At 48.0% G+C, this 24,774-nt stretch overlaps 1 protein-coding gene across 1 annotated transcript in view; it reads right to left on the bottom strand.

Moving 5' to 3' along the window:
* COLQ (collagen like tail subunit of asymmetric acetylcholinesterase) overlaps window positions 1-24,774 on the bottom strand; it is a 64,499-nt gene that overhangs the window by 13,311 nt on the left and 26,414 nt on the right. Inside the window, exons 2-11 of the mRNA XM_032630921.1 lie at window positions 18,084-18,196; window positions 16,860-16,961; window positions 13,260-13,304; window positions 12,903-12,929; window positions 11,059-11,130; window positions 9,219-9,281; window positions 8,689-8,715; window positions 7,983-8,027; window positions 6,906-6,941; window positions 4,121-4,201 (exon numbers count right to left, since the gene is read on the bottom strand). Coding sequence (XP_032486812.1) covers window positions 4,121-4,201; window positions 6,906-6,941; window positions 7,983-8,027; window positions 8,689-8,715; window positions 9,219-9,281; window positions 11,059-11,130; window positions 12,903-12,929; window positions 13,260-13,304; window positions 16,860-16,961; window positions 18,084-18,196 — 611 coding nt within the window. The remainder of the gene's footprint in view (window positions 1-4,120; window positions 4,202-6,905; window positions 6,942-7,982; window positions 8,028-8,688; window positions 8,716-9,218; window positions 9,282-11,058; window positions 11,131-12,902; window positions 12,930-13,259; window positions 13,305-16,859; window positions 16,962-18,083; window positions 18,197-24,774) is intronic.

Genomic DNA, 24,774 nt, shown 5'->3' with positions numbered 1-24,774 from the left:
GCTTTCCACGCGTGTCCCAGGCTTTTGGCGTTCTTGGTCTTCAACAGCACCATGCCTTTTCTTTCCCTTCTCCAGACTCTTCTCTCGGCCCCAAACCCCTCTTCCCACCCTCCTGCCTAGCTAACTCCCTCCCATCCTTCAACTCCCAGCTAAAATACAGTTGCGGCAAAGCCTTCCTTGACCTTGCCTGACCAAGTCAGTTCTCCCTGTCATGGGCCCTTTTCCTTCACGGCCTTTATCCCTGATCATAACTACCATTGTTCGTGTGGTCATTTCCTCTGTGTCTCTCCAGGAGACAGAAGCTCCCTGCGGGCCAGAATCTGTTTTGTTCACCTCCTTTCCCCAGACCAAATGGGGAAGGAGGAGAAGCTGAACACACAAAGCGAATGTAGTTTGTTGGCTCTAGGTCGAGAGATCTAGGTTTTCATCTTGGCCATGAGACCCTGGGTAACTCACGTTGTTGCTCTGTGCCTCCATTTTCTCATCTGTGAAATGGGGCCAGGCAATATACACCTGCACAGGTTTGCTGGGAGGCTAACAGAGATCTCAAAGGTGAAAAAGTGGTTTGCACTTGGCTTTGTGGGCCAAGCTGATTATCACAGCAACTGGCTCGGTTTCATCTTTTTCCCACAGTTAGAAAAGTCCTGATTCTTAACGAAAGGCACACCTGCAGGTATAGTCTTTCCACACAGCATGTCCTCTTTGCTGTCTGCTCTGGGAGGGTTAAGAGCACACATCTCCCCCCAGAGCTGCCCTTAGGAATGACCCCAGAAACCAAGGATGGCACACCTGTAGATCCTTCCCCTAAGCCATTTGCTAACTGTCCACTCGTGCCCGGGGCCCGACCGGGACAGTGACTGGTGCCTGATGGCTTTGGCCTGGTCCCCTTCATACCCTTGTGCTGTGGCTACCTCACCCACCTAATGAAACGTAACCTTCGCCAAGCCTGGGGAACAGGCAGGCCGGGCACGCCTTTCACCACCATGTGATGTGTGCCCTGCCGCCTTGTCAACATGGCCCTGGGGGCTCTCTCGGCAATGTCCAAGGAGTTCTTAAACACTTCCTGCGGGATCGTGAAGTCAGAGTTTGTCTCCAGTTCCACCCTCATGGAGGGAGCCTTAAGCCTTGCCTTAGCATTCCGTGGGGCAACCAAGATGGGTCCCAGATGGCAAAGGAAGTCACACCGTCTTAATATAGCCACAGCGAAGGCTTGTTCTTCTAAGAGCCACATCAGCTGGCTCTGAGCACAGGACGTGCCACAGCTGGAAGGCGCTGGGAACGCCCCTTGTTCTGACCTCAGCGGTAATCAGATATTCTGCTGCTCAGTTATCTATTCAGAACAGCCTCGTCCCTGTGAGCGAGACTCACTGAGTACTGCTTTCCAGGAAAAGCATTCTTTTTTCTTTTTTTTTGCGGTACGCGGACCTCTCACTGTGCGGCCTCTCCCGTTGCGGAGCACAGGCTCCGGACGCGCAGGCTCAGCGACCATGGCTCATGGGCCCAGCCGCTCCGTGGCATGTGGGATCTTCCCGGACCGGGGCACGAACCCGTGTCCCCTGCATCAGCAGGTGGACTCTCTATCACTGCGCCACCAGGGAAGCGCGAAAAGCATTCTTTATTCCTTTACTGCCACCAAGTCTGGTGATTCCCGTCAAGGAAGTTGTGTCTCCGTGACTGAAGATTTGTGTGATAAAGTCAAGAGCTGCTGTCCTGGGTCTGCCCGGAGGCCAGGCCTAAAGCAGGAGGGTGATGTGAAGATTGCTGTGGAGAAGCTGGTCTCAGATCTCCAGGTTCTAACCCTGCTTGGAAGCTGGCTTGGCTGGGGGTCCTGGGTGGTCAGGCCACTTCCCTGGCCCCCGGTTTTCTGGTGACTACATGCAGGGAATTGGGTCGGTGGTCTCTAAAGTCCTTCTGGATCTGCAGTTCTTACTCCTGGATCCCCTTCCAGATTTCTGATTCCAGGATTTGGGTTGACTTTCCATAACCTCCAGAGACTCTTAGCACCATGGCTCAACAAACACTCTGTATGTAAGACTCTACTAGGCCATTAATTCATGACAAAAAAAAAGTATCATGGCCCGCTCCCAAGGCTGACGAGTCCAGTCTAGGCTGGAGCACACTCGGGTGTCTGTAACGTCTCTGGAGGAAGATGAGCTCATTTCCCTAACTTCTCTGAGCTCCCAGATGTGTTTCTGGTGTCGTTTTTGAGATTGCTCCAATGAAATCATTCTCAACAGGGTCAAGAAAGAGCCTTCTTGGCTTTGGCCCTAACCAGGACAAGACAAACACTGCCTAAGGAAAGAACTAGATGACAGAAGCCAACCGGCTTCTCAAACCCCAAGCATAACACATTCCGGATGGAATGCAGCAGTAGTGGAGAAAACGATTTTTTTGAAAAGATTTTTCCTTTTTTCTTCTTTTTCTGAGCCTAGTTTTTAGGAAATTAGTATCTGTGGCATCATTGTGAAGCCACCCATGGCCATGCCACCAACTGTAAATCTTTAAAAATTAAACTGCAACATTGTGACTTCAAAAGTCATCATGGGGGCTTCCCTGGTGGCACAGTAGTTGAGAGTCCGCCTGCCGATGCACGGGACACGGGTTCGTGTCCCGGTCCAGGAAGATCCCACATGCCACGGAGCGGCTGGGCCCGTGAGCCATGGCTGCTGGGCCTGCACGTCCGGAGCCTGTGCTCCACAACGGGAGAGGACACAACAGTGAGAGGCCCGTGTACCGCAAAAAAAAAAAAAAAAGTCATCATGGAAGCTGATTCATCAGGTTGGAGTCTATGTCTTTCCTAAGTTCATTTCGAAAAGACCAGAATTGGCTTTGTAGTGTTACCGTGGTTCTGAATCCCGGTGCACATTAGACTCATGTGGGGCTTTAAAAACAACAACAACCCATGCTGCAGCCCCAGTTGTATCAGAGTCTTTGGGAAGTAAGGTCTCGACATTGGGGAAGAGGAGAGGCACACTTGGGACCACCACCAGTGCACCAGGGGCAGGGAATCTGTATTTAATCGGCCCCCAAGATGATTCTGATGGAAGCCAGAGTCTGAAAGCCACAGATCTAGCCTAAGGAAAGAATGGAAATGTGCCCAAACAAGTTCACTTCTCAGCATTATTTATAATTTGGTTAGGCTTCTCTTTGTCCAAGCTATCTACTCTGGTTACTTATTTACCAAAATCGATGCAGAGATTTAAAAAAATGTTTAAGAGTAAGAGTGCTTAGTGAATGCAGTAACAAGTTAAAATGTGTGTGTTGTGATTTTTAAGTTAAAAGTTTAGGATACAATAAGTATATATCGGATATAAAAGGAACAAATGACTAGAAAGTCCACGGAAGCAATAATACTGGAAGGAAGTGTACATACATGGTAACATGGTTGTACCTGGGTGTTAGATATTTAGATGATTTCCTTCCTAGTTTTCTGAATTTTCTGTTTTCTGTGATGATCATATATTACATGTATAATGGGAAAGGAGGTAAAAAGCCAACAGACTGGCAAACAAAAGAGTAGGGGTCACACACGTCTCATTCGAGCAAAAGGGAGAGGTTCTCTGAGGCCCTGGGGACAGCTCACATCACATGGTTTGACACAAGAGCCTGCTGACCAGGGGAATTCAGAATGAAAACTTTCCCTAAACCCTGAATAGTGCCAATAAAGGGGTCATTTACAAACGGGGATCTTGAGTGAGGAGAAAGCACCCTATTGTTGAGACCCAGCAGGTCCTTGAACAGCAGGAAATATCTGGGCTGATTCCAGAACTCCATCTGCGTCTGGGGCACTGAGGCAAAAAGCAGGTTTTCTGGGCGAACGAGCAGACCTGATTTCCACTCCCAGTTGCCTTGTATAAGACAGACCTGTTCTTATGAACCGAAGACCCACTTCTGCCTCTAGCCTTGACACAGCTGGACGGGCATCCTACCCCATCCGCCTCGCACTCCCGCCTCGGTGGAGAGCCCAGGCGCCCCGGAAGGGGTGCTGCTACTGCCCCCCAGCCCAGAGGATGCTGGAGACTGTGTCCCCGCAATGTCCCTGACCTGTCCGCCCCGCCCTGCCCACCTCTCTACACCCGCACCCCGGCTCAGGAGGTCCGGTGAGCCCTGGGATCCATACCTGCTTGCCTCGTTTTCCTGGTCTTCCTGTGGGCCCCCGGTGGCCTGCTATCCCGGGCTCGCCCTTTGGTCCCATTTCACCCTGGAAAGAAGAAAGAGAAGCAAGAGAGGAACGAGGAAACAAGGCGCAATCTCAGCTCCAGGTCGATCCAAGCTCTGGCCACGGGGCCTCTCCTTGCTCACTCCCAGTCTTGTCCAGGCGGGCTGCTCTGGGAGGTTGGGAGAGAGATGAGGTCGTGTGAAGGGAGAGAAGTTTTTCAAGGAAGAGGACGGGAAGGAGAATGTTACCGTGGGTGGGGAGGTCACTATCTGAGAGAGACAGCTGCCGGGCAGCACACATTTTGGTTCCTAAATCCCCATCCAGAGAGGCTAGGGTGGGAGGCGCCTGCATTTCAGTCCCCTGTGCCTGGGACACCGATGGGGGAAATGCCTTCTCTCTTAGTTGAAATTTTATGCTGTGCTTTGCTTTGTTTTTAGCACAAATTCGGATCTATGGGTTTTTGGATGATTGGACACAGTTTTGACGACTATCGTCTTTGGGATGTTTCTGCTCTCGTTATATAATTCCCCACTCTTCAGTAAAAAGCTGGTTTGAGTTCCACCTCACTCCCATTTGATTCAGGTAAAAACTCTTAGTGGGAGAGATGTTCCAGACACATGTTCACATACTCAATCTAGTTATTGTAAAAGGCACAGAAAGCAGCGTAAGCAACAGTCCTAATTGAAAAGCTCTATTTGGAACCATCGGAACCACATGTACCAACTGCAGAGTTCCAGAGTTTAAGGCCAGCCTTTTGTAAAACCCGTCTCTCCATTTTGGTTCATCCCCTCCTTCCCCGTGCTCTTCCAGGATTCCAGGCCCACTGGTGGCTTCTTCGGCTCATGAACCCACCCCACAGGGCATCCTTCCTACCCCCAGTAACCCCTCCATAGCCCAGAAGGCACCACACCAGCTAAGCTTAGCAACAGCGGCCATGAGAGTTTCTGTTAGGCCACAGCTGGTGCCCGTGAAGAGCTGACCCGGCCACTCAGACGAGGATAAACGCCCGGACGACTTCTCCCAGGAAGGCCAGAGGAGGTACAACACAATGGAAAATTCCAGGGAACACCAATGCACAGTAAGGACCAAGCATAAAGCTCTGAAATTACCTGTTGGCTCAGCCAGTATAACGAATTTGTCAAGCTACCAACATTTTGCCTCACCGAGAATTGTCCCTAAACCTACGATTTCTTTCCCGTCCGTCACGTCCTTCGACCTGCTAGGATAGGGTGGACTCTCTGTGGCCATGGAGATGTTTGCATAATTTTCCTTGGCTGTTTAGAGGGGGCTGAGAGGTATCTTGTTTGGCTGGGAGAAAACAGCAGCATAAACGCATCATTTTTTGGAAAAGATCATCTGAAGAAAGTGTGGTCCTTCTCTTCACCAGCTGGAAGCAGCCAGTAATGTCTTGATCTAATTTCTCTCCAAAGACCTAATTATGGTCATCACATCAGCTCTGTCTTAAACAGGCTGCCCTGGGAGGGAGAGAGAACTCTGTATGGCAAGTCTAGTAAATGGTGCAGAGACCAGAGAAGCTGTCCTACTTAATTTTACAGGAATGTATGTCCACTGTTGCAGTGAATGAAAACCTAGACTAACCTATTTTGAAAACAAAAATAAAATTATTTGTCTCTCTTAATGTTTCCTTTCACTTGCTTATTAATCTATTAATCTTATTAATAGATTATTAATCTTAATTAAACTTAATTAATCTTAATTAATCTATTAATCTTATTAATTTATTTTTAACCCAACACTCTATGTAGGTAGCAGAGACAGAGGTTTTGACAGCTTTAGGCAGTGATAAATTACAATCATGTCGGATGATTGAAATTATTTAAATATGATCTACTGACAAGAGAAAGTCAGATAAAAATTGTTCATTCAGGTTTGGAAAATAAAATTTTAAGGCGAACTTGAAAACAATTTAGAGTTCTAAGAAAGCATCCCATTTGCCTGTTTGAAGAATATCGTGCTCTGAGGCTTAGGCAAAAATAAGTTTCCAATGTCAGTGCCTTACAGCATGAGGAACCACCATTGTGATGGTGGTTGTCCTAAGTGATCATTCAAGCACCTTTCTCTGACACTCCCCTCGCCCCCCGATACCTCTTCCTTAACCTTAAGTAAAAGTTTAAAAAAATCTGTCACTCAGTTGCCACTTTCACAGTTTTTATCACATCTGCACACCATTCTATTGTTATTCACTGAATATTTTTTCTTTAAGTCAACCAAACTAACTCCTTTTTTATTAAGCCTCGTCCCAAGCAAATCCCACTAAATACTTAAATAGATAATAAATTTACCTATCAAATAAGAAATGTTTCAGCTGTCACCCACTAAAATAACTCTGTGGGCCTCCGGCAGTGCATGTGCCCCCTTGAAGGAGCGCTGAGCTGGGTGCAGGCAGCAGTGGTCTCAAACCCACACCAGGGTCCTTGAGCACTGCTGCTCCAGTCTGAGTACCCGGGCACAAAGCTTTCTGCTTTTGAACAGTCCCATAGCCCTCTGACAGACAGAAGATGCAGGGAACGCCTCTCTGCCCTCAGGTGGGGAATCCCTTCTTCCCACTGAGCTGGAGGGAGGTCCCACTGATGCATTCAACAACTTGCTCCCCTTTCAAACCAGAAACTTCCACAGTGAAACCCGCTTTTCATGCCTGATGAATGCAGAGGCAGACCTCTTTTTGCTGTGCTTGGAAGGTCTAATTTGTTACTGAGACCTATTTTTACTACTTCTAGGTACTTACTTTCTGCCCCAACATTCCAGGAAGTCCTGGGAAACCCTGTGAAGAGAACAACAAACACAATGACTGCCTCTGAAATAATGCTTGAAAGGGCTGAGGAAGAGTTTGGTCAGCTCTTCAAGATAAAGTCCTGTCAGTCAGCCAGCCAGCCAGTCAGCCAGTCGGTCAGTCAGTCAGTCAGTCAGTCAGCCAGTCGGTCAGTTAGCCAGTCAGTCAGCCAGTCAGCCAGTCGGTCAGTCAGCCAGTCAGTCAGCCAGTCAGCCAGTCGGTCAGTCAGCCAGTCAGCCAGTCAGTCAGCCAGTCAGCAAGCCAGTCAGCAAGTCAGTCAGCCAGTCAGCCAGTTGGTCAGTCAGCCAGTCAGTCAGTCAGCCAGTCAGCCAGTCAGTCAGCCAGTCAGTCAGCCAGCCAGTCAGCCAGTCAGTCAGTCAGTCAGCCAGTCAGCCAGTCAGTCAGTCAGCCAGTCGGTCAGTCAGCCAGTCGGTCAGTCAGCCAGCCAGCCAGCCAGCCAGCCAGCCAGCCAGTCAGTCAGACAGTCAGACAATCAGCCAGTCAGTCAGCCAGTCAGCCAGTCGGTCAGCCAGCCAGCCAGCCAGCCAGTCAGACAGTCAGTCAGTCAGTCAGCCAGCCAGCCAGCCAGCCAGTCAGCCAGTCAGTCAGCCAGCCAGTCAGCCAGTCAGTCAGTCAGTCAGCCAGCCAGTCAGCCAGTCAGTCAGTCAGTCAGCCAGTCAGCCAGTCGGTCAGTCAGCCAGTCGGTCAGCCAGCCAGCCAGCCAGCCAGCCAACCAGTCAGCCAGTCAGTCAGTCAGACAGTCAGACAGTCGGTCAGTCAGCCAGTCAGTCAGCCAGCCAGTCAGCCAGTCAGTCAGTCAGACAGTCAGACAGTCGGTCAGTCAGTCAGTCAGTCAGACAAACAGCCAGTCAGCCAGTCAGTCAGAGAGTCAGTTGGTTAGTCATTCTGACAGTCAGTCAGTCAGTCAGCCATTCATTCATTCATTCATTCAGCCAGTCAGCCTGCAAGATGGGGGTGGGCAGGGGCTGCCACTTCTGTTGAAGTTTATCATTTTTATGCAATGCCCATTACCTTTTCTCCTTTGGGACCCAAGTCACCCCTTTCACCTCTGGATCCCTAGGAGGAAACCACAGGAGAGAGTCAATGTGTTAACTCCACTGGGGGGGAGGGGGAACTGGAGCATTTCAAACTGAAAGCTCCATAGGTCAGCACCCTCACTTCCCAGGCAAAGAAACAGGCTCAGAGGTTAGGAGACTGGCCCAGGGAAGGCATGCTTTGTGAGATAAACTTCTATTTTGACCTCAAAGACCTCTACACTAATAAAGGACAACCCACAAAAAATTCCGGGTCCCAGATTTTCTCTTATCCTCTAGGAAATTTGTCCCCAGGGTCTGGCTGGGTTATTTGGGTTTTGCTCCGTTTTTGACAGACAAGAAGGTTGTGTGGTAGAAGCTTGCTCTAAGAACACATCTGCCATTTTTGTGCAGCACCCCATGTCAGCTGTGTTCACGCTGCACCTGGCACAACTTTCAGCTCTCACTGCCCCGCCTGAGGGGCTTCCACCTCCTCCGGGAGCTCCTCCCTAACCCACTTGCCCTGGCTAGGAGGCCCCTCACTCCTGTCTCGCAGCCCCTTGACAAAGGACAGGGTAATATCTAGGAGTGGTGGCTGCAGTCGCTGACTAAAGTGACCCCTGGGCCCATCCTCTGCTCATCACTGACCCCAGACCCAACAGCCCAGACCAGGCTCTGGGGAGCCATCAGAGACTAGCACCAACCTTTTCCCCTCTGGATCCAGGGTAGCCCTAAAAGAAAGCAGAAGGTGAATTGACAATCGGCCCTGTAGGACCTTTGGGTTTGGTGCAAGAGTGGAAGCCATCCCTGTATGTGGTGGTGAGATGTGTCTCCACATTGGGCTGCACGTTTTTTTGGGGGCGTGGGGGAGTTGCAGCAGTAAATACAAAGATGTCCCTGAGGGTTGTGTTTAAACCAGGGCTAAAAAGAACACTGCTTTTCTTACTCTCCCAAAGGTCCAAACAAAGGTTTCCATCTGCCTTGTTGTCCAGGGGCTTGACCCTCGCTGCCCAAGATAACGGCAGGAATGGCATCCCTCTGCCCCTGTGTCCCAGGACACGATGTCCCCCAAAGGGCTGGTAAAGGTAAGCACACTCTGTCAAGGGGCTCTCCAATATCTGTGACAATCCCCAGCCCAGGACGGCAGCTACACAGTCCCCACTTTATAGACATCACCTGCTCCAGAGCCTTAGTAAGAAGGCCTGGAAAAATCTATCTGGACCAACACACTGACCTTGGAGCCCATTGGTCCTCTTGACCCTGGCAAGCCCATCATCCCCAGGTCACCTTTTTCACCCTGTGGGAATCAGAAGAAGGGGGAAAAAGACCTACAGTGACATTTCCTAGAGAAACTGAACCAGGAAAGGCGTGGGCAAGATCAGGATAGAACTGGGGACACTGGGGCTGGCCTGTGAATCTGAGGACCCCAAATCCTCCCTTGCTGGCTCCCAGGGGCCCAAGACTACAGACTCCACACTTCATTCTGGTATTTGACATGAAACATAGAATGAAATTGTCCAAGGTAAAGCAGATCTTCCAACTAAATGCTCACTAACATGTTGTAAATTGATGTTTGATCTTCTCCCAGAGAAGGCTGGGAAAGGGAGGGGGAGAGAGCATGCAGGCACTGGGGCCTCAAAGGACAAGGTATCCACACCCCCAAAAAACTACATCTGTTCTACTCTTTGCATAGTGAGGGCCTTTCTGATGTTTCCATATACTCTTACCCTACGTTTGCAGCCAAGCAGAGTGAACATCAGCCTCTGGGTGTATACTATGGAGGCTGGGGACTAGGATTCATGGGTGGGATCTGTTACCCCTCAGAATGGTTTACAGTTGGAACTTTCAATGCCCTTTGTGCTGAAAAATTTTAACCAGCGATAAACGGTAGAAATATAAGGTGAACCACATGCTTAATATTAAACTTTTTTTAGAAGTCACATTAAAAGTAAAACTAAACAGATGGAATTAACTTTAACAACATATTTTATTTACTCTAATTAATTTAATCTAATTATCATTTTAAACATGCCATCAATGTAAAAATTATTCATGAGAGGTTTACAATCCATTTTTCATAATAAATATTTGAAATCTGTTGTGTATTTTACATTTAAATCACATCTCAATTCAGGTGCTAAATTTTCATCTCAAATACTTGATCTGTATTTAGATTTCAAAAAATTTATAGTTAAAAAAGCAGATTCACATACTCAATTTACTCCAAAATACTTATATATTTTCAACTAACTGAATTGAGTACAGGTTTTTAAATTCAAACTTAAATTCATTAAAATTAAATATTCAGTTCCTCAGTGGCACTAGGCATGTTTCAAGGGTTCAGTAGCCACATGTGGCTAGTGGCTGCCATATTGGACGGCTCAGCTCTATACAGTGGATTTTTCAAGAAATATCCTTGGCACTTTTCCTAAGAGGACTGGGAACAATTTTCTATTCTCAGAATAAATACAGCCAATAAGTGAGTCAGAGCAGACAGCGACATTCACCTGCTCACCCCTGACTTCTGCAGGTCAAATTTCGGAGTCGTGGCCTCTGCACCCAATAGTCTATGACCAAAGTGTGTAAAAAGACATGGGTGTGGATGTATTAGCTTTTCCTAACCTGTCTGAGGACGGGGATTTCACCAGCATTTGGCAATCCCTCTGTGAATATAGGATTTCCGTTGTTCCAGCCCCCAACTCCCATGCCCTCACCCTCCACCCCCTGCATGACAGGCCAACAGCTTCCTAGGCACAAGCCCCTCTTGCGTCATCTCAGGGAACCAAAGAATTGCACACTAACTCTCAGGACAAAGGAGGACCGGGCCGCTGGGAAAGAGGTGGCAGCCCCTCGTTTCTCCTCTCACAGAAGCTGAGCTGTGGGACTGACCAAGGTCTTGCTGTCCAAGCAAAGGAGGAAGTGTTCAGGGACCTCGGGTCAGTCCTCAGGCTCTCTCCTTCCTCCCCATCTGGAGGAAGTGAGTTTCACCGACTATGTGCCAGGGGCCTGGGGAGCCGCCATCTTCTCCCCTCCAGTTCTGATGCCACTGGAGCCCTGAGAGCTGCCACACTTACCCTGGGGCCTTCAGGGCCGGGCCAGCCAACAGGCCCAGGCATGCCAGGAACACCTGGGGGGCCGGGTCTGCCCTTCAAAGACAGAGAACAAAAGTCAGGACAACTGGGTTTGTTTCCCTCCCTCTAAAAACACACATTTATCTCTGTGGCCTAGAGGGGAGTATGGGGCCTCCAAGCATGGCCCCAGGACCCTCATCCCCACCCTCCAAAGACTGATGGCCTAGAAAGTTGGGCCACTCGGGTATGATTTAAAGCCCTTGGTGTCACATTATGTCGACACACAAGATTTTTCTATTCAAGAAATGGAAGGTGGTAGGGAAGGGATTCTAAACTTCTTGGTTCTTCGATTGTTATCATCTCTACCCATCCACCCAAATGTCCCCTGCATTCCCATAGGTCTCCCCAAGGAGGCAGTGTAGGAGGGGAGAGGATTATGTTTGGAGAGCAGCAGCAGATGCTGGGGGTACTCCCTCAAGGTCTTCCCCCCCTGCTCAGCATGCCCATTTCCCAGGGGCTACCTTCCTTGCTGTACCAACACTTTCCTTCTTACAACCTGCAAGTGTGGGTTTGCCGGGGGCAATTGGAGCTGCCCAGCAATTGATGTACCTCCCCTTCCTGCAGCCAACAGCCCAGCCCCCTTACATCAAGGTAAGGCAGGACAAATTCTCTGGTGCCATTCACACTCCAGAGCTCCCCTAGGGATCAGACTGAAGTTGGATGTCATCTGATACCACCCCATGCTGGGTTTCTTTCCCTGCCCCATCTGGGTCTCCCCTCCCCTCAGGCTCCTCTGGAGAGAGCTCCCTTAATCATTAATTCACTTGCACATGGCATGGACCATCTCTATCTCTGTGTCTAGGGAACCCAACATAAGCCAAGGAGCTATGGAAGAGTAAGCCCTGCAAGAGAGCATGGGAGCAGCGACTTGGGGTCTATGTTGACCTCTGCACCCACTGGCTCATTTCAGTTAGCCAAGCTGGAGATGTGGAAGGCTCAGCCCCTACCCAGACATCACAGGCACTGGCATGTGTACTAGTTCCTGCTCCTGCCTTCCTCATCCACGGCAGACATCACTAATCAATCACGGCCCTCGTTAGTCCTGAGCATGGAGACGATGGCAGAATCCTCCCAACCCAGCACTTCAGTCGACCGCTGGGCCTTGACTGGAGTGGTCAGCTGTGCCTTCAAGGGTTGGAATTTTGCCTTACAAAGGTCTGTTTGAGGCCTTATAGTGAAAATAGTGAAAGTATTTGAATAAAACATTTAACGGGGAAAATAGTAATTTATATTTAGAACCAGAGGCATCTTTCTTGGCCAAAGTTTTGAACCTTCTTCTATATCACAAAGACCTACAATTTCAGTGCCAGCATCCATTGACTACAGCAAGCGGCAGGGGGTTGACTCCTTCCTGACACTAATGAGAACCTTAATAACATGTGTTTGGTTTACTGAGTCCCTGTGACCTGAAGTAACTCCCACTTATTTCAGCTGGGCCTTAAAGCAAAGCCATTTGTTTCTGTCTGACACTTTATTCCACTTTAATCAAATTGACAGTGAGAGTCATTTGGTGCCTCTGGCTGAGGCCTTCCTTGGAGGGTTTCTCTGATGGATGGCAGGATGAGGTGGTGTGAGGCTGGGGGAAATCTGGCCAGGCTTGGCAGCCTCTGGCAGAAGTCCAAATGCCAGTCACTACTGTCCTCATCAGGATGGCAGCGCTGTCATCAGCCATCTGGGTATCAGGGCCGCGGAGGTGTGCGGCTGGTCCCCACCCCTAGGAGTGCGCACACTCATGCACACCGAGCACAGCTGCCCGCGTAATGCTGACAGAACAGCATGGACCATACCTTCCTTCCCGGTCGGCCAAGCTCCCCCTGTGGATGGAGAAGACAGGTAAGCAGAGGCTGCTTTGGAGGAAAAGTTCTGGAATCAGAGGGCTTAGCAGGGCTGATGAGCGGGCATGCCCATGCGGCTTGGTCACCTGGCGGTTCACAGCACCCCCGCCACGTCAGGGGGCCCCCCCAGATGCACCGGCAGGGTCCCACACCTTCAGCAGCCCAGTCACCCCGGAGCCCATCCTCACGCACTTAAGGCAGGATTAGCATGTGCTTTGAAATCTGAACTTGCAAACCCTCAGTGGCGCCCCCAGAAAACAGGCTGGAACTACCAAGGAGAGGTGGGGTGAAGACACAGGTGGTTCGTACCTTTTCTCCCTTTGGTCCTGTCTTGCCGGGAAGCCCAGGCGGGCCCTACACAATCAAGATAAGAAGTGAAGAAAGCATGCGTGAGCCCAAGGCAGGCCGGTGGGAGGAAGCCAAGGCCGGGAGGGGCTCCTTGGGCCCTAGCTCCTCAGCAGCCTCCTTCTCTCTGCAGATTCAGGGCTCCAGACACGGCAGGAAAGACACTCCACACTCTCCAGCCCAGGACCCTCCTCCCTAGGCCCCCTCTTCTTGCTTTCTCCAGGCTGTTTCCAGTAGCACCATTGTAATGAATGGTCACACACCTACTCTCTGTGATTTTCATTTTCTCCCTGGAATTCTTGGGTTGCCCGAAACATCCTAAGTGCTTGGTGAGAGCAGCTAAAGAGACGTGAAGATATGCTATTTGCTGACAACGAGATGCTGCACCACCTCTCACGTCTTTTTGGCTGCTCTTACCAAGTTTCCCTGGGGCCCAGACAAGGCAGAAGTTAGCCTTTGCTCGCAGGAGCAGCTGACACAGAAATTCCCATGGTGGATCTATGGGTACCACGTACAGCAAAAGTCTTCTGTTTTAAGATGTGAAGAGTGCGTTTTTGTCCCACGGCCCGGCCACGGGAGTCCATGCCACTCTCTCACTTCGTCCCAGCTTACCCTTCCCCCTCCCCATGTCCTTAAGTCTATTCTCTACGTCTGCATCTTTATTCCTGTCCTGCCCCTAGGTTCTTCAGAACCTTTTCTTTTTTTTTAGATTCCACATATATGTGTTAGCATACAGTATTCATTTTATTTTTCTCTTTCTGACTTATTTCACTCTGTATGACAGACAGTAGGTCCTTCCACCTCACCACAAATAACTCAATTTCGTTTCTTTTTATGGCTGAGTAATATTCCATTGTATATATGTGCCACATCTTCTTTATCTGTTCATCTGTCGATGGGCACTTAGGTTGCTTCCATGTCCTGGCTATTGTAAATAGAGCTGCAATGAACATTGTGGTACATGACTCTTTTCAAATTATGTTTTTCTCAGGGTATATGCCCAGTAGTGGGATTGCTGGGTCATATGGTAGTTCTATTTTTAGTTTTTTAAGGAACCTCTATACTGTTCTCCATAGTGGCTGTACCCATTTACATTCCCACCAACAGTGCTAGAGGGTTCCCTTTTCTCCACACCCTCTCCAGCATTTATTGTTTGTAGATTTTTTTGATGATGGCCATTCTGACTGATGTGAGGTGATAACTCATTGTAGTTTTGATTTTCATTTCTCTAATGATTAGTGATGTTGAGCATCCTTTCATGTGTTTGTTGGCAATCTGTATATCTTCTTTGTAGAAATGTCTGTTTAGGTTTTCTGCCCATTTTTGGAATGGGTTGTTTGTTTCTTTGATATTGAGCTGTATGAGCTGCTTGTAAATTTTGGAGATTAATCCTTTGTCAGTTGCTTCATATGCAAATATTTTCTCCCATTCTGAGGGTTGTCTTTTCATCTTGTTTATGGTTTCCTTTGCTGTGCGAAAGCTTTGAAGTTTCATTAGGTCCCATTTGCTTATTTTTGGTTTTATTTCCATTTCTCTAGGAAGGGTGTCAAAAAGGATCTTGCTGTGATTTATGTCATAGTGTGTTCTGCCTATGTTTTCCTCTAAGAGCTTTATAGTGTCTGGCCTTACTGTCCCCTGTTTCTTGTAGGCAAGACTCCAGCCTCTATGACCTTCCCTGAGTTCCAAAGGGTGGATTCGAACAAAGGACGAGCAGCCAGGAGACCACCTGAGGCAAGATTAAAGGGACCAGAGAAGCTCATCAAGGTGAGGAGATGAGGTTGAAGGAGGGCAGGCCCTGCTCACACCCTAATCTTGTCAGAGACCCCACCCTTGAACCACTGTTATAAAACTCTTCATCCAGTCCTCTGGGGTTGGGACACACAGTTCTGAGGGCATTAGCCCGCTGTGGCCCGCTTTGCCTGGCAAAGTAATAAAGCTGTCCTCTTCTACTTCACCCAAAACTCTGTCTCTGAGATTTGATTCGGCACCAGTGCAGGGAGGCTAAGCTTTCAGCATCGTTTCTCATGTGCTATCACTTGCTGTCAGCATGGACTTCAAGGCTGGGAAGATAGAAATCCCCCCAGAGCTGACCCTCGGGTGCCCACCATGCCTTTATGCGGACTCCCCAGCCCCTCTGTGGCAGCTCTGGTCCACCTGTTTTCCTCATTGCATTCAACAAATATTGATGGGGAAGCTCTACACCCCGGGCACTGGTGTGGGCTGGGCACACAGCATGAGCAAGGTAGACAATGTCCCTGCTCGCAAGACCAGGGGTCAGTTTACTGGTTCTGTAAGAAGCCAGATAGGAAGTATCTTAGGCTTTGGCTCTGATATAGCAATTCTGTCACAACTACTCAACTCTACCCGTTAGTGCAAAAGCAGCCAGAGACGATAATATTTAACTACAAAAAAAAGCCAGATTGGACCCCTGGCCATAGTTTGCCAACCCCGGCCATAGAGCTGACAATTTATGGAGGGGAGACCAAGGAGCCAGGAACAAAAAATAAGAAAACCATAACAACGTGAGAAAACTCTGCTGAGAAAGAAAATAGGTCATTGGGTGGAGAGTGACGGGGAGGGTACTGCAGGCGGAGTGGTCGAGCAGACGTGTCTGAGGAGGTGGTGGGCCCACTGAGTGCTGAGGGACAAAGGAGCTGGTCATGGTGAAAATCAGAAGGCAGAAAGTGCCAAACAGCCGGAGCCACAAGCCTCAGGGCCCTAAGGCTGGAGCAAGCTTCGGGTGCTTGAGGACTCAACAGGTGCACTGTGGCTGCATTGAGTGGGCAGTGGTGGTCGTTTGAGGTGATGCAGGAGATAACGGGTCCCCGCGTGTGGGCTTTGCTTCCAGGGTGAGGAGTTTGTCTGGTCTTCTTCCCATGATGGAAAGCCACAGGAGGGGTTCCCCAGGAAGGGTGACATAATTCCTCTTTCCCGTCCCCATGGCAGGCCCAGACCCCAGGCTGAGGGATGTTCCTCCTCGATGGACCCCCTCTCTCAGGCCGGCCAGAGGGGCCAGGAGTCCGTGAGACAGGGTCTCTGGAGGGTACTCTTTGTCTGCCTAGAAAATCCTTTCTCTAGCATTTTGCCTGCTTCTCACTCTTACTTGAGCTTTGGTGGGGAGAGGTGAGCTACGTGGTGCCAGTATCTGGGGGCCAAACTGAGCTCAGGGTAACAAGTTCCCTGTTACCTCCATTTTTCTGGACTGAATGCAGGTACCTCTGGGTCCACTGGTGGGGTCACATTGTCATCAAATGTTTGTCTGGCGATAACTATAATAATAACCACACCCATTATCACCACTTTGGGGGTGCCCAAGCGACCAAGCAGCTCACTTGGTCACCCCCCAAATCCAGTACTGCAAGGGAAGTTATTATCCCCATTGTGTGGAGGAGGACATCAAGGCTGGGAGGCAGAATCCCCCAGAGGTGAACCAGTGTTCTGTCCATGTGGCTCCTCCAGGGCAGGAAGACAACCTCATGTCACCTGAAAATGGGCAGCTCTGCCCAGAGGGCATCCCTGCTCTGAACAGAGGACAGCGGGGTAGGGCCTGGGGGATGCACCGACCTGGGGCCCCGGAGGCCCGGGGGAGCTGAGCGATCCTTGCACGCATGGGGGCCGTGTGGTCTCCAGTTCCAGGACGAGATTCTTCATGTCTGGGGAGAGAAGCTTCAAGGCAAAGCGACACAGGTTACAGGTCAGACTTGGGGGACAGAAGAATGGTTACCTCCTGGACACAGACCTGTTCTATAGCCCAGCCCCTGAGGCTGGCGTTTCCCTGACACCCAGTGGGCGTCTCAAGAAGGTGACCTCTGGGTCTCCAGTTTCCATTCTCTCATCTGCTCTGAGACAAACCTGGTTTGAATGGATTACAGAGAGATAATGACCTCTCAGACGGAGTTAGGAAGCTCACTCAGGGGCCTTTTATCCAATGTCCAGGACAGCACCGTCCAAGAAAAATATAATGTGAGCCACCAATGCGAGACATCCTATATAGTTCAAAATTTCCTGGTAGCCACATGAAAAAGGTAAAAGGAAACAAGTGAAATTAATTTTAATAAGTATTTTATCTTACCCAATACATCCCAAGTATTATTATTTCAATGTATATTCAATGTAAAAAAATTACTGAGATATTTTACATTCTTATAAAATGCATCCAATGTGTATTTTACACTCAGCACATCTCAACTGGAGCTGGTCACATAGGGCCAGTGGTTACTGTACTGGGGGGTACAGGTCTAAGAGGTTCTGGAAAGATCTGAGCATCTCAAATCCCTGAAATGCCCTGGCCAGCTATCTTCTAGGTCAGCTTCTCCGACCCTGCTCTTTCCTCACCTTTTCCTCTCTCCCCACTTCCGTTCCCTCTCACAGGACTGTTTCCTGTGTCACCTCATGGATATGGTGTAAGTTCAGTTCGGACTGCGGAAGGGAATTTCACAAGCAAGCACTTGGGGAGAAGAAAGACAGAAGGGAAAATTCCATGTCGGAGCCACTGATAGGAGCCCAGAAAGTTATAAATTCACCTCAATGTTTTTGAGAGGATGGGACACCTTGCCAAGTCCAATTCCCTGCTGAGAAGCATTTCCCTTCATCACTTGTTTAAGGCGGTGAGAGAAGAGACACGTACCAGAAACAGCTAAATGTCCAATCTGGGCTCTGCGTACCACGTGAGGGCAGAGAGCTAGATCCCTCCGGACAGACTCCCACTGAGCAGTGGGGGAGAAGGTGAGCTGTGTGGTGGCCCTGGGACCTGCATTTCTGCTCTCTCATGAGCCCAAAGCTACTCACCGGACTTCGGCCCCCTCTGAAGAACGGTGGTGGGAACAGAGGGGGTGGCGGGGGGGTCAGCAGGCAGCATGCTCTGTGGCCGCCACGCTTCTTCTGATCCAGGCCGGGAAGGGCTGTTCAAAGAAAACAATGCTCATTAGCGTGGGGTCAGTGCTAGGGCCTCTGGGTGTCCACCACGCCCGGGAAGACTACGTCTCATTTTCAAGTCTCATTTCCAGGCTGTTGGGTGTGAGCGCACCTCCTGCCTGTACCTGATCTAGCCCTCCCCTGCTTTCACTGGATAAATGAACAGATGGTGTGGCCACTGTGACCATCACGAGGTCCAGGGCTGCTTCTCCAGACCCTGACTGGTCACTCTGTAGATGGGACAAGGAACGCCAAGTTCAAACTTACTCATAAGGTACCCCCAACAGCTGGGGAGAAGGCAGTGTCTGTTAATACCCTTGACGCTGTGCCCAGAAGGAACTGTTCTGAGGGGGGAGGCAGCAGGGCTGGGGGCAGCGCTGATCAGACCCAGAGCCAGGATTCCAAACATAGATTTGACTCCAGACTCTACACAGACATTCGAGGTCACCCATGCTCACTGGAGAGCTAAGGTTTAATGTCTCCAGACACAGGTGTGAGGAGATGAAGAGAGGACCCTGGATACTTACAGCTTCCTTGTCACATGCCCGTGTTCAGTGTTAGTGCATGTTCAGTGTTGAAGTGTACCTGGCAGGAAGGACACGGATCCTAAGTGTATAGCCCACTGGATTCCTGCAAAGGGGACACAACCTAGAAGCCAGCACTTGGGTGGAGGCACAGAACTCCCCGGCCTCTAGAAGACTTTTCAGCTCCTGTCCAGTCTCTGCACTGCTCCCTGTGCACCACCCTGGCTGCTAGCCCTGGGGAGTCCTTGTGCCTGTATTTGAACTTTATATGAACGTGAATTCCTGTGTCCTTCTTTGGCTCTACACAGTGTCTGTGAGGGGCTTCCTGGTCATTGCTTGTCATTGTTATGCTGCTGAATAGGGTTCCTATTCAGGCTCGTGCATTGGCTGGTGGGAGTGGAAATTGCTTCAACCTCTTTGGAAAACTCCCGTCATTGTCTACTAAAGCTGAATATAGGCACATACGATAGCTCGGCAACTCACTCCTAGGTGTTTACCGATGGAAAAGTGAGTACATGTTCACCCAACACACGTACTAGAACATTCATAGCAGTGAGATCCGTAATCGCCCAAAGCTGTAATTTTCCAGCTCCCAGTTTTGGTCTCGTGATGGTACCTCCATCTCCACCCTTTCTGCAAACCTCTGATCTCACAGAACATGGGCAGGTTTCCCCCCACCCCCTGCACTCCTCTTGCCCTGAATCCAGTTTTCAGTCTTGTCTCCCAGGGGACAGTGCTAGCCTTCTCTTTCCACCCTGGGATCCAGGACTTGCCTCACACATCAGGCGACCAGCAGGTGCTCCCCAGAAGGCACCCGGTGTGGGGCAGCTTGCGTCAGCTCCAGCGCCCCGGGAATCACCGCCCTGAGCACACCCACACCCTCACACCCAGCAGAAGAGCATCCACTAGCAGGGCCAATGGTCCTCAGCACCCTCAGACGCAATGCCCCCATTGGTAAGGAATATTTTTAAAGACACCTTTGTTATCCTAAAATGAAATTCATAAATAATACAACATACCTATACAGTCAAAAAATCAATATAATGCTCTGAATATAATATAAAAGAGAACTCTCAGAAAAGTGATTTATGATATAAAAATGCATATTTTGACTATAAGTGGTCAGGCATTAGCACATCAGGAAACATGATGATGTAGTTAGATGCTTGCACCTATATGTGAAACCGCAGTGAATGTAACAGTTACGAACACAAGGTGCAGTAGAGGCAACACAAATGCTTCAAGTGACGTGCCCGCTGTGCGATGTGATTTTCTCAAATGATGAAAAACACTGGGTAAAATCCCAACCAAACAAAGCACAGTCATTACTCAGCAGTTGTAGTCTCAGAAAACTCAGTTTCATACTACAACTGTTCAACAAATTTGATGTCAAAGAGAATTAGTTTCTAGGATGAGATAATTATACAGGGTATGTATTATCCATGTGACATTTCAGAGTCATGTGGGACATGGAACTACTCTTCATGTATGATTCCGTCCCACTCTCTGTGGGAAACCCCTCACCTCAGCCACTGTGACAACTGAAAATGAAAATTTCCAACACGGCCCCACGAAACACTCTCTGACATAAATTGTAGCAATGTTTTCTTAGGTCAGTCTCCCAAGGCAATAGAAATAAAAGCAAAAATAAACAAATGGGACTTAATCAAACTAATAAGCTTTTGCACAGCGAAGGAAACCATAAACAAAACAAAAAGACAACCTACAGAATGGGAGAAAATATTTGCAAATGATGCAACCAACTAGGGATTAATTTCCAAAATACACAAACAATCATACAGCTCAACAACAAAAAAACAAACAACCCAATCAAAAAATGGGCAGAAGACCTAAATAGACATTTCTCCAAAGAAGATATACAGACTGCCAACAAACACATGAAAGAATACTCAACATCATTAATCATTAGAGAAATGCAAATCAAAACTACAATGAGGTATCACCTCACACCAGTCAGAATGGCCATCATCAAAAAGTCTACAAATAACAAATGCTGGAGAGGGTGTGGAGAAAAGGGAACCCTCCTACACTGTTGGTGGGAATGTAAATGGGTACAGCCACTATGGAGAACAGTATGGAGTTTCCTTAAAAAGCTAAAAATAGAGCTACTATGTGATCTAGCAATCCCACTCCTGGGTATATACCTAGATAAAACTCTAATTCAAAAAATACATGCACCCCTACGTTCATTGCAGCACTATTTACAATTGCCAAGACATGGAAGCAACATAAATGTCCACTGATGGATGGATAAAGAAGATGTGGTACATATATACAATGGAATACTACTTGGCCATAAAAGAGAATAAAATAATGCCATCTGCAGCAACATGGGTGGACATAGAGATTATCATACTAAGTGACGTTAAGTCAGAGTAAGACAAATATATCACTTATATATGGAATCTAAAAAAAATGATACAAGTGAACTTATTTACAAAACAGAAACAGACTCACAGACACAGAAAACAAATTTATGGTTACCAAAGGGGAAAGATGGGGGAGGGATAAATTAGGAGTCTGGGATTAGCAGATATAAACTACTATATATAAAGTGGATAAACAACAAGGTCCTTCTGTATAGCACAGGAAACTATATTCAGTATCCTGTCATAAACCGTAATAGAAAAGAATCTGATATATATATGTATATATCATATATATGAATATATATTCATATTCATATATATATATGAATCACTTTGCTGTATACCAAAATCTAACACAACTTTGTAATTCAATAAAATACTTCAATAAAAATAAAAAAATAACAAACAAAATGGCCCCATTAGAAACTGTTGGCTTATCCCATGTTTGGAGACTGGCTTGGTCATGAACAGTCCACAGAATCTGGTTCCCACACAAAAGCAGCATCTGCCCCAGGCCAGGTAAGTTAACAAGGAACTGAGGGAATTCAGAGAAGCAAGGAAGAGGTGATGACCAGCTGGGAGGGACATGGGAGGCTTTCTGGAGGAGGTGGCATTCCTGCTAGCTCTGGAAGATTGGGGAAGATTCAGACAGGAAGTCTTCCAGACCCAGGAACTGTCTAGGGCAGTCAGGGGCACTAGAGCTAGGCCTTGAAGGACTGGATGGGGCAGGCGTGATGGAGGAGGAAGGCTCCCCAGGGGGAGGGAGGAACGGCAGGTAGAGACAATGTTCTATTCAGGCCACTTTGACTGCCAGAAGCAGAAGTTCATTCACACCGGCTCAGGTGGGAGAAAAGGGAGGTTCATCATAAAGCTGCCAAATGTTAGGAAGAGCAGGAACTGAAACTCCTGGCACTCCTCTTCTCCTCCCCCCGCCTCTCTCTTCCCCTCTCCTTCCCCTCCCTCCCCTCTCTCCTCTCCCCCCGCCCACCTCCTCTCTCTCCCCCTCCCCCTCCTCTTCTCCCCCTCTCCTCTCTTATGCTTCCTTCTGTGCATCTGTTCACCCTGTCTTTTTTTAATTTTCCCTTTGATTTCTTCGGTGATCCATTGGTTGTTCAGCAGCATATTGTTTAGCCTCCACGTGTTTGTGTTTTTTACAGTTTTTTTCTTGTAGATGATTTCTAATCTCATAGTGTTGTGGTCAGAAAAGATGCTTGATATGATTTCAATTTTCTTAAATTTACCAAGGCTTCCTTTGTGGCCCAGCATGTGATCAATCCTGGAGAATGTTTCATGTGCACTTGAGAAGAATGTGTATTCTGTGGCTTCTGGGTAGAGGGCTCAATAAATATCAATCAGGTCCAGCTGGTCTAATGTGTCATTTAAGGCCTATGTTTCCTTATTGATCTTCTGTCTGGATGATCTGTCCATCGATGAAAGTGGGGTGTTAAAGTCCCCCACTATTATTGTGTTACTATTGATTTCTCATTTTATGGCTGTTAGTATCTGCCTTATATTTTGAGGTGCTTGTGTGTTGGGTGCATATATATTTACAATTGTTATATCTTCTTGGATTGATCCCTTGATCATTATGCAGTGTCCTTCTTTGTCTCTTGTAACAGTCTTTATTTTAAAGTCTATTTTGTCTGATATAAGTATTGCTATTCCAGCTTTCTTTTTTTTTTTTTTTTTTTTTTTTTGCGGTACGCGGGCCTCTCACTGTTGTGGCCTCTCCCGTTGTGGAGCAACAGGCTCCGGACGCGCAGGCTCAGCGGCCATGGCTCACGGGCGCAGCCGCTCCGCGGCATGTGGGATCTTCCCGGACCGGGGCACGAACCCGTGTCCCCTGCATTGGCAGGCGGACTCTCAACCACTGCGCCACCAGGGAAGCCCCACCAGCTTTCTTTTGATTTCCATTTGCATGGAATACCTTTTTCCATCCCCTCACTTTCAGTCTGTATGTGTCCCTAGATCTGAAGTGGGTCTCTTGTAGACAGCATATATACAGGTCTTGTTTTTGTATCCATTCAGCCAGTCTATCTATGTCTTTTGATTGGAGCATATAATCCATTTACATTTAAGGTAATTATCGATACGTACGTTCCTAGTGCCATTTTCTTAATTGTTTTGGATTTGTTTTTGCAGGTCCTTTTCCTTCCCTTCCTCTTTTGTTCTCTTCTCTTGTGACTTGACTACTAACTTTACTGTTGTGTTTGGATTCCTTTTTGTGTGCGTATCTACTGTAGATTTTTGGTTTGCAGTTACCATGAGGTTTTGATATAGCAGTCTGTATATAAACAAGATTGTTTTAAGTTGCTGGTCTTTTAATTTCAAATGCATTTCCAGTATCCTGCATTTGTACTCTCCCTTCTCACGATTGCTGGTTTTGATAGCATATTTTTGCACAGATGATTTCCTTCTTTTACTTTATGTTTGCCTTTACTGGTGAGCTTTTCCATTTGTAATTTTCTTGTTTCTAGTCATGGCATTTCCTTTTCCGCTTAGAGAAGTTCATTTAGCATTTGGTGCAAAGCTGATCTGGTGGTGGTGAATTCTCTTAGCTTTTGCTTGCCTGTAAAGCTTTTGATTTCTCCGTCGAATCTGAATGAGAGCCTTGCTGAATAGAGAATTCTTGGTTGTAGGTCCTAGCCTTTCATCACTTTAAATATATTGTGCCCCTCCCTCCTGACCTGCAGAGCTTCTGCTGAGAAATCAGCTGATAACCTTATGGGAGTTCCCTTGTATGTTATCTGTTGCTTTTCCCTTATTGCTTTTAACATTCTTTCTTGGTCTTTAATTTTTGTCAGTTTGATTACTATGTGTCTTGGCATGTACCTCCTTGGGTTTATCCTGCCTGGGACTCTCTGTGCTTCCTGGACTTGGGTGACTGTTTCCTGTCCCATGTTAGGGAAGTTTTCAGCTATTACTCTTCAAATATTTTCTCAGGTCTTTTCTCTCTCTCTTCTCCTTCTGGGACCCCTATAATGCAAATGTTGGTGCATTTAATGTTGTCCCAGAGGTCTCTTAGACTGTCTTCATTTCTTTTCGTTCTTTCTTCCTTTATTCTGTTCTGTGGCAGTGATTTCCGCGATTCTGTCTTGCAGCTCACTTATCCGTTCTTCTGCCTCAGTTACTCTGCTATTGATTTCTCTTAGTGTATTTTTCATTTCAGTTATTGCATTGTTCATCTCTGTTTGTTCTTTAGTTCTTCTAGGTCTTTGTTAAACATTGCTTGCATCTTCTCAGTCTGTGCCTCCATTCTTCTTGGGAGATCTTGGATCATCTTCACTATCGTTACTCTGAATTCTTTTTCTGGCAGATTGCCTGTCTCCACTTACTTATTTGTTCTTCTGGGGCTTTATCTTCTTCCTTCATCTGGGACATATTCCTCTGCTGTTTCATTCTGTCTGACTTTTTGTGATTATGGTTTCTGCTCTGCAGGCTCACGGATTGTAGTTCTTCTTGCTTCTGCTGTCTGCCTGCTGGTGGACAAGGCTATCCAAGAGGCTTGTGCAGGGTTCCTGATGTGAGGGGCTGGCTCCTGCCCACTGGTGGGTGGAGCTGGGTCTTGTCCCTCTGGTGGGCAGGGCTGTGCTCAGGAAGACTTTAAGCAGCCTGTCTGCTGATGGGTGGGGCTGTGTTCTCACCCTGTTG

The sequence above is a fragment of the Phocoena sinus genome, chromosome 4 (genome assembly GCF_008692025.1).
Source record: "Phocoena sinus isolate mPhoSin1 chromosome 4, mPhoSin1.pri, whole genome shotgun sequence".
Taxonomy (NCBI): Eukaryota; Metazoa; Chordata; class Mammalia; order Artiodactyla; family Phocoenidae; genus Phocoena; species Phocoena sinus.
Note: the sequence above shows the minus strand (reverse complement) of the source record. Positions and strands in the feature narration are given on the sequence as shown.